Source organism: Danio rerio, chromosome 6 (genome assembly GCF_049306965.1).
Source record: "Danio rerio strain Tuebingen ecotype United States chromosome 6, GRCz12tu, whole genome shotgun sequence".
NCBI classification, from domain to species: Eukaryota; Metazoa; Chordata; class Actinopteri; order Cypriniformes; family Danionidae; genus Danio; species Danio rerio.
The window spans coordinates 31,966,661-31,977,277 of record NC_133181.1 but is presented as its reverse complement, the minus strand read 5'-3'; the positions used below and the strand labels follow the sequence as shown (position 1 = coordinate 31,977,277).

Here is a 10,617-nt window from a genome sequence, read left to right as displayed (position 1 = left end):
CATTTTCCACCAGACTGCACTCCACACACCAGCTGATTGTTGGAGAGGAGACTGAGTGATGAAGCCAATTATGATTTGGGGGTGGTTAGGAGGCCATGATGGACAGAGGCCAGTGGGCAAATTTGGGCAGGAAGCCAAAGTTAAACCCCTACTCATTTTCAAATTACATCCTGGGATTTTTAACAGCCACATAGAATCAGGAACTCGGTTTAACATCTCATCCGAAAGACAGCACTGACAGAGCCGTATAGAGTCCGCTTCACTATACTGGGGCGTTAGGACCCACACAGACCGCAGGTTGAGCATCCCCTGTTGGTCTACAAACACCACTTCCAACAGCAACCTTGCTTTCCCATGTGATCTCCCATCCAGATACTGATCAGGCGCAGCCCTGATTAGCTTCAGTGGGTGACCAAGTGAGAGTTGCAGTAAGCTAGTTGCCGAATGTCCCTACTAATAGCTTGATTGACTTCAAAAGAAAATAATGCTCCGTCAACACTTACTAACCTACTACTTAAAGGGTTAAAGTCAAACTAGCTATGAGTTCAATATAATACTTATAACCAAGGCTGTGCAATTAATTGAAATTCAGTTTCGATTTTGGCCTCCATGATTATGAAAAATAATAATCGGAATTAAAACAGTTCAATTGTGTTACACACCTCTCTAAACTTCTCTTCATTCATACCTCCTCAAAGCCAGATTGCAGTAAAATCATGTAAATTAGCTTTTGCAGTATGGGACGTCAGTCGTTAATTGTTATGGGTATTATTAACTGTTTATATTTTTAAGTAATTTATTCATGTTTTTTAAAGCTCAATGCGCAATGCATGAGCTTTAGGGATGTATTTCCCCACCAATATCAAGAGCAAATCTACACCCTTGTTTTAATATTTGTAAAATATGCCACATATCTTAACAAACCAAAAAGCAAGGAAAAGCTTATTTATTCAGATTTCTGTTTGTACACTGCAAATTGCTGTAAAATGCACAATTTTATTTGGCGGTAATACTGTCAAATGTGTAAGTGCACTTTAAATTGCCAATTAAGTTTTAGCTGTAGTTTTATAGTACAGTTGTAAGTGCACTTGTAAATCGTTAACAGTACTAGTTCAAAATTGCCAGTAATAATGTAAATTTTACAGCATTTTTACTGTGTAATTTGGCTTTTCCCTGTTGTGTCCAAATGATCTCTTCAATGTATTTGAAACTATGAAAATGCCACAGGTGAACAATTGTGGACTTTATTGAACAATCCAAACAATATGAGTCACAAGTATGTTTGAACAAATTTTGTATGAAGATTCCCACATTTGCCATGATTATGTGTTTCTAAACAATATATGGATCAGAAATCCATTTAAAAAAATTATAACAAACAAGTGGGCAAATTTGTATAGTAGCTACAGATTGATATTTTTTTTGCAAAAAATAAAATAAAAATAAAAACGTACCACATGACCTTCAGTTCCATGAAAAACAGAACCCGCTAAAGATCCATAAAAATTGCAAAATGTCAACTGACTAACCTCCGAGTTTAGTGCACATTCTGAAAAAGGCATATTTGAGAAAGGTGAGGTAAAAGCATCCACTTTCACAACTAATATTGGAAACAAAAAGAGATCAGGAAGAAAAATCGAGAAAATAAAGAGGAAAAAGGGTATGAATAGTCATTTAAAGTAAGAAAGAGAAGGAGAGAAAGAGTGAGAGGACCTCGGATGGATACAAAGACACTGAACTCCCAACATAACAGGTAGTGCACAATAGAAAGAAACATGACAGGGTACAATCTACAACGTCATGTGCAACATCCAGTTGAAAAGAATTAAGATGAACAAGCTCCACCTCAGCCTGAGCGAGAACATGATGTAAAATGTTTAAACTTTAATTCAGCCCTAAACTTCACACTCAAGCTCAAGGCATTATAAAACCTTTAAAAAGTTACTTGCCGAGAACACATTCAGGTTTTATCTGAAAAATAAAGGGTTTGAATGATGAAGGCAGAGCCAGGTTTGTCCGATATGTCATAAAGCTTGAGATTTGGTAAAACTGAGCACCAGTACATACACGTATCTGAGATCGTTTTATGTATGACCCTGCATATTCTTCTGAACTGCGCAGTAAGTCATTACATATTGCTTAGGTACAGGATAACAAATAGGTTTACATTCTTTAAGACTGGATGATTTTAAAGCATCACAGCCTTTAAACTGTAACATGAGCAAAGTAAAGCACTTGAACATGATTATGTGATATCAATGCATTTTCAGGTCAGCTATCATAGACTGACTGAAAGTTGTTATTGAATCTTAAATTGAATGTGATCATATTGCAAATATAAAAGTCTTTTAAAGGATTGGAAAATAATGGCATGTGCACGGATCAAATCCGATTTTTAGAATAAATATCTAATAGCAAAACCATGGACAACAGTCCAATAGTTCAGTAGACATGACTGTAAAAAAGTTTTTTTGTATGTGAATTTGTCAGATTATGCTACAGATTGATGGCAGTTATATCAAAAATCCTCTAAATATGAAAAAAAAAAATTATGTTTGGGTTTTCAAATACACATGAAATGAACTCTAATGAGTACAATAGTAACATTAAAGCCATGCCAATAAATGAAGCTCAGTGTTCTTCAATTATAATCAAAAACACTAAAGGGATATTCACCCAAACATTAATAAACATCTGTATGTGGCATTATTTTCTTCTTCAGCAGAACATTAACAACTTTTTTTTTTAGCCGACACTGATCCTTGGTGAAAAATAAAAATTTAACAGCTACTAGAGCTTTGAGAGTCCGAATAAAATACACAGTCAAAACTAACTCATACCCGTGGCTCCTGATATAGAGTCAAGGAGTCCATTTGAAGCAAAATGACTAGTCTTGGCAAGCTTTTTTTATTTCACTTTAAATTCACAACCTCAGCAAAACAGTCCTGAGCACATTCACCTCAGTCTGTAGTTTGAGCTTCCTACAGTGGCCATGGATTCATAAAAATGGATCATTTCATATCATAAGATGCCAATGTACCGTCAGAAGACATGTACCATTTTTTTTTTTTTTTTTTTGCCTGTATACATAATTTATAAATATATCTTTCTTTTTTATTTCCAAGTCCATTGACTTGAATTTTATAAATCACCAAGGACCAAGAACAAATCTTTAGGATTCCACCAAAGAAAAGAGTATCCTACGTTACCTCTTTAATGACCTATTAGTCTAAGTACTGTAAATTAACAGCAAGTTTTAATTTTGGGTGTACTGTCCATTTAAAGTTCTCTTCTGCCTAAAGTTATAAAAACTGGACAAACATTTGCTGTTGGGGAGAAGACACTTGAAATATACTGTAAATTCAAATAAAGAATCAGTCCATGATGACACAATACGGACCGATCTGAATGCCAGCAAACTAAGACCAACCAAATAATGGCTATTATCTAATATTTTACCATACATGCCTGCAATAACAATGCTTTAGGTTTTTAAAAACCTTATTTGAAATCCATTCTGTTTTTTCAGACATTAAATTAATTACAATTTAAGTACATTCTGCTGAAATGGCAGTAATATTTGCAAATGCAGGCACACGTTATATTTAAAAAAAAATGTATGTATTGAAAATACTGGCACAGGAGCTTAAAGTATTTAAAGAGAAATATAACAAATAATCTGAGAATATATTAGGAAAATAATCTGCATACCTAAAATTGCACGCACCCCACTGTACCTTTAAAGCAGACGCAAGACGAACGGATAAACAAAAGTCAGACAGACAACACACACAAACACACATGCACACGGTTTCCCGCTGGAGCGCTGCTGTGGTTTGCGCCTCTGAGCGGGTTTTGGCAGGGACTGTGAGGTTCCTCTCTCCTTCTCACAGGTGTAAATGCTTTCCTAGTTTCCAGCAGTGTCAGTAGAGCTTCACACACACCTCTCTGGCCGAAAGGCTGTGCATATGGTTGTGAAGGTCTAGGTTTAGCAGCTTGACAGGCGCCGGTAAAAGTACATGTAGCCCAAGTCTTTAGGAGGCCTCTCTGACAAACATACTTTATGGTCATTGTAAATCAGCCATCTAGGAGAGTTGAAAAAAAAAATGAAAATCAAATTTTGAGTTGAATGTATTTACACTTATTTACATATTTATATTAATCGTTATTTACTACATTTGTTGTTCTTTCCCCATTTAAAATGCTTTTATTGCGACATTATTAAACATTTTTTTTAAATGACATTTATTTAAATTTTTTACATTTATAGTCATTCTTTCTAAAATTATATTCATCTTTTTGGATTCAAAAACATACATTATTTAGAGAAATAATTAATTTTTTTCTTAAATTAACTTTTAATTTCATTATTGTTTATATAATGTAATTTACAATTTAATGTTACATGTTACATGTTTTGTGGTCCTTGCCTACTTGGGCACATGGGCTTTATTCACCCCAAAGAGAATCCTATACACTGTCTCTATCCATATATATTACTATTCACCAATTAAAAATGGACACAGTGGTCAACAGATTTAATTTAGAATCGCCTAGCTTCAAACTATTTTCTACCTCTGAGCTTGCTGTAGACAGGCAATTCCAACATCACATTTCAAAATGACAAAAAAAGAAGTTCTGATCAACAATAATAATGATGAATGTTTATTATTTTCTTTCATATAACAGTTCTGTCTGGTTCTCGATTCTGATTGGCTGATATCCATGTTATATTCTGCAATAACAGCACTCGTACCACATCTTCACTGTTGTGTTTTATTCCCCTACATAGAGAGACAGCAGATCAATAACCTCACTAAAGTTTGACAAATACTGCAGCTGTTGGGCAACATATTGTATTGTTTAGATTGCAACTATCTACTTCCGGGGAAGAGCGGTTCCAGAAATTAGGTAAGACAAAAACAACAGGGTGAACAACAGGGTGAGAATGTGTTAAAATACGAAAACGTGGTAAAAGTAAGATGAGGGCTTTTCTTTTTTCTGGACGGCTTTTGTAAACCGTCGGTTGGGTTTAGGGAAAGTAAGTGGGCGAGCGTCAATCTGTAAAATTGGCTGGGTTTAGGGAAGGAGGAGGGTCAATCATTCAGTTATTCAGTCTGTCGACAGCGGCCTCTGGTGGGTTTAAGCGAGAACAGCACGGGCGCGAATGTCACTCGCAAGAGACATTTTAGAGCGGATTCGCGAAAACAAAAACTGCAAAAAAAAAAACGTACCTCCCGGGATGTATTTTGCGGTCTCTAGAAACGTCCACGGGACTACGTTTTCAGAATGAGCCTGGGTTGGATACTAACACCTAAAAAAATTCCATTTTGATTTAATTAGTTTTTTCTTTGCTACTTCATGGCAGTTCTGTTTTATATCATCTGAATGTTGTTTTTAGTGTCCCTGTTACAATTTAGTTATGGATTTAAATATAGAGCATTATTAATTAATAACTACACTCTCACTACACTAACGAATATTAAGAACATTTCAACTTTTGAAAAACATTTTTATTTATACATTTTCTAGCATACATCTTCACTTGCTGTTGACAGGCACAAATCACATGTTGTTTTAAATTGTTTTCTGCAATCAATCTGTCCGAAATCTGAATGTAACCAATAACAGCCTGATTGCAAATAAAAAACACACATTGTAATCAGCATACCTGCCCTCTTTTTTGATATGACACACATAATGGCCAGACATTGTGGATGTTCCCATGTGACTGATGAAAGCAAACAGTTCGTAACCTTGGAGAAAGAAAAGAAACCAACATCAGAAATTAAATATGTTTCCACACAATGGCTTTTCTTGTTTTTGTTATATTTAGGAATTCAATAGTTATAACAAAAAAAAGCTGCAGTAGTTTTCTAGATGAAGCAACTTTTTAGTATGAATAATTCACACCAGGGTAGGGTTGCACCAGCTGTTCGTAAGTTCTTTCTTAAACTACAATGTAAAGTCCACACTAGGGGCTTAGTAACTATTAGCTAGTTCGTAACTAAATTTGTTCTCACTTTGGTTGCACCATATGTTCTTAGGGCAAACCATAGTTAGTAGGTCGTAAGCTTCCCGTAAAGTCATGTGTGGTCGCATTGCATGAAGTAATGTACAATAAGAAGCATTTACATCATCAAACTGCTTTAAAATTCTGCAACTAATGCATCTATATATAACTTTCTTATGCAAATTAAATGATAAATGACATTTTTATAGTACATCACATAACAGTCAGTCACTAATAACAGATGATTCACATATACGTATGCATCGTGAGCTGTGAATGCTTGCGAAATACACAGGAAGTTATCAAAACATTAAATTTTTTTATATCCTACAAGTAGGCCAAAGAAAAAAGAGCAGGGAGAATAACTCAGTCATGAAGAAATTCTCATTTTAATTGATGGATACAGTTAACACAAAACACTCCTTGAAAGAAAATAAACTCTTTGTTCACAAACAGAAACAAAAGTGAGATTTGGGAGGATAGGAAGGCTGTGAGTAAAGGGAGATCAGGGAGCTCCTCAATGAAAATAATCTCGCTGTCATCTCTTTTCTGCCGTTATTCATGGGGGGGACCGTAAATATTTAGTTGAAATGTAGCGTTATGTTTGAACTACTGTAAGTTCAGTGGTGCAACACAAAAATACTTAGTAGTGCGTAAATTGTAACTTAGTGTCCCTTTAAGTGACAACTAGCCTATGTTTTAACTTGTGCACTGCTGGTGCAACTGACCCCAATGTCCTAGAAAAAAAAGACAATCTGGGTCACTTGAGCAAATGTGATAAAAACAGCGTTTAGGGATAGCTGACCTAAAATATAAAATAATGTCATAATTCTCCTTCAAGTTGTTTTATACTGTTTTTTCTTCTGTTTGATGCAAAAGACTACATTTTAAAGAATGTCTGAAACCTGTAGTCAATGATTTTTTTTTCCTACTATTGAAGTCAGTGGCTCAGTTAAATGGTAAACGTTCATCTTTGGGTGAACTGTTCCTTTAAAGGGATGGTCTGTCAACATTTATTCAATATTGTTTCAAATCTTTAAATCAAGCTCTGCAACCATTAATTTCCATGGTATTTGTTTTTCCTACTAAGAAAGTCAATGGTTACAGGTTTCCAGCATTATTCAAAATATCTTCTTTTGTTCAACTGAAGAAAGAAACTCATAAAGGTTTGGAACCAGTTGATTTTAGCCCCTTTCACACAGTGATACCGGTAAATTTCCGTAAAATTTCCGGAATGACTTTACCGGTAAATTTAAAATAGCGCTGATCACAGGCATAGACATTACAGAATTTTCCGGAAAAGACCATTCACACATTCATTCCAAAATACTGGTGAATTATGACATTGTTAACCAGAAATGTCATAACCAGCTAACCAGGTAAATGTGTCTAGAAAAAAATTCAAAGGCTTTTATTTTCAGAAACCGTGTGGACGTGAATGCATCTGAATGTTCTGATTGGCTGAAGCAGATGTCACACGTCAGCGCATTCTAGATATGAACGCGCTCTTTCCGGCAATCTTCCTTCTGCGTTCACTTAGCGCATCATTCTAGCAAATTATCGGTAATGTTACAACTTCTCTTTCTAGACAATAGCCAATTTCCCGGTATTTTCACAAAGGGCCTGTTTACACTTACAGACCTTTCCGGCAAAATTGCCGGTAATTTTCCAGAGAGGTCTGTATGTGTGAAAGGGTATATTGACTAAATAGTTTGTAATCATTCATTTTTGGGTGAACTATGCCTTTAAGGCAATATTTGAATGTGAATTACGAAAACAATGCTGTAAAAAACATTTGTGAAGTAACTACAAGATTATATGCGCACAGACGTGTGGTGTTTCTTTACAAAGTGGCATCACCATCTACTGGCCTGGCATGCATGATACAGCATTTTTAGTCACGGGTATCATTTTGACCATTGTTGTGTGTGTAAAAAGTGTAATAATGAAATACATTTTTAGGTTGCTGTGTAAACATAACTTCCATTTAAGTTGTTTCAAATGTTAGTACAAGCTAATTTTGCAACTTGGAAACATAGCTAATATGTAAAAACACCGTCAGTATATGTTTGCGGAATTCAGCATTCAGTGAGCACTTACGGCCGGGTCCGTCTCTGACTCGAGGGCTAGACAGATCCTGATCTGGAGACAGTGAGGAGTCAGTGTGGGCGTTGGCGTTTGAGAAGCTGTTATCATTCGGCTCTGTGTCTGCTGTGTCTGACATAGCTTCACTTTCATCCTCACAGTCTGGGTGTGTGAAAATCCAGTCAAGAGCTCGTTCCAAGTTGTTGTTCTGTTACCAGATAAGAAGAAGAAGAAAACCACATTTAAAGACTCTCATCAAGACTAAATATGGAATCATTATACTGTACTTCATTGTTACCACTGCATCTAAAAAAACAGTATTAGTGCTAGAGTGGTTGAGAACTTTATAAACGGTCCATTATTTATAATTTATTAACAGCCTAACTGGACAAAAAAGCATGTCAAGCGGTAATTTTACAAAAAAACATACTGAACACCAAAATTATATCCTCAGGCAAAGAGCCGTTTTTTAAATTGCTCAGACCAGTCAAAAGTCTTTGATTTAACTGAGGTCATTCTAGCGTGGTCAAAAGACCCATTTAGGCATAGGCACTAATCTGAAATAGCGCCGTGATTCACTGCAAATGCCAGCACTGAAAGCAAATGTGGCCTGACGCCCTCGTCTTTTCTTGGACAAATGTGAACGACGATGGTTGAAGACGTGCACTTGTTACTGCGCTATTATTGGCTGCTTGAGAGGCTATTTTTAAACACACACATGAACAGACATGAAAAACACAAATGCTTGACTTAAAAAACTATGTAAAAAATATTCAAAAGGAAGCAGGTTATACTTTTAAAAAGACTTTTCAAGAAGATCTGAAAGGTTAGACAGAGTATACAGTTCAAGAATATACATATATCTTCACTATATATAAACATATATATATATATATATATATATATATATATAGTGCTCAGCATAATTGAATAAACACCATTTTAAAAATATATTTAATATTTTTGTCAATTTCTCAGTGAATATAAGCAATGTATTTTGGTGCATTTAAACAAAACAGATTTATTAAACAGACATATTTATTAAAATAATATTTTTGCCACCAATCATATTTAGAATTCAAGCAAAATATTGCTAAACAAAAGTACAACCTACGAAAAATTTCAACTAAATTTTTCCATTTTTTTGCTTCCCTTGATTTTTCCTCTTTTTTAAATTTGTATTTAATATTTTTCTATGACATAAATTTGGCTGTACTCATTTTTGAACCATTATCGTAAGTTAATTTGTTAAGCTGCAGATTTGGCTTCAGTACTGATTATTCTATAGCATATCCATAAATATAATATTGTATAGCTACCTAATAAAAATATGAATATAAAAGATAGATTTGTGAGGGGTGTAATTATATATGCTGAGTATATATACCTCTATTTAGGTCAAAATATATTCATGTGGGTCAAAGAAGTTAAATTTACAGAAGTGATATTATACACATAAACATTGAATATGACTATCTAAAGAAATGTTAGTGTTTGTGTGAATAAAATCTCAAAATCTAGGTAAAATAGTGCTCCAACTTCATTCAGATAAACGCCTATTCTGACCTGTAGTTAAAATAAATAAGAATACAATAGCAAACAAACAAACACAGTAAAAAATGTTTTTAAATATCTAATCATATGGATCTTGTTCTAAATATGAATGATTTTTTATATACTGTAAACTATTCAGTAATTCACTGTTAAATTGAATTTTATTGTACTATTTTAATATGCAGTTCATCAGGATTTTTGTTTAAAAGACAGCAAAAGAACAACATTTAATTATCATTGTTTTCTAATATTATGAATATCGTTACTGTCACTTTAAATCAATGCATTGTGCTTAAAAACTATATTCAGCCAACACAAGTACATTTTGATTGAATAACAGAACAAAATCCAAATCAAGAGCTTAAAGTTAATGTAAATCACATTTACTGTAGAAGTGTATGAACTTATAAACATCAATTATTATATGAAGGTATAGCCAAGTAGGCAATACTCAAATATTAGCCAAGTAGTTAAACAGACAAGATAGCTTTTCCTGTCTCACATACTTTGTCAATGATCAACAACCGACAAAACTGACCCTGACATGCTGGGACATGTTCAGCATCTGTATAACATGACAGTGTGATAATTATATTCCTCCATATAAATCAAGTCTAAATATGTCCAGCGTGTAACAGTGGCCCAAAAAAGTATTTGACGAATTATAAAAATGCTGCTGTTTAGTGCTGTGTGTGTGGGCTTGCATTCCTTGTACTTTATGCAGTACTGTGTTTATTGCATTCTTAAATTTCAACATGGTTTAAAAGAGCTTATAATTCCCATGTGGGGGGAAAAAGAATAGGTAACCAAGGCGTGCGACAGTAAGCTACAGCAAGTGAATGGTTAGATGCACTAGGTAGACGCCACCTTTCGCTTTTTGTTTTTCCTCTAATAAGGGAGCATATTTAGTGGCGTCAAATATGCTGAAAATAGTTTCTCTTTCACATTTTTATTTTTAATTAGCA

General features: G+C 34.4%; 1 protein-coding gene across 4 annotated transcripts in view; it reads right to left on the bottom strand.

The window, feature by feature from the left end:
• Positions 1-1,230: 1,230 nt before the first annotated feature.
• The window catches only part of usp13 (ubiquitin specific peptidase 13), a 58,166-nt gene continuing 48,779 nt past the window's right edge, over positions 1,231-10,617 (bottom strand). For 3 of the 4 annotated variants that reach the window (XM_005165930.6, XM_021476878.3, XM_021476879.3), the window contains exons 19-21: positions 8,114-8,306; positions 5,672-5,756; positions 1,231-4,085 (exon numbers count right to left, since the gene is read on the bottom strand). In XM_005165930.6, the coding sequence (XP_005165987.1) occupies positions 3,989-4,085; positions 5,672-5,756; positions 8,114-8,306 (375 nt within the window). In that variant the 3' untranslated portion in view covers positions 1,231-3,988. 4 annotated transcript variants of the gene reach the window in all.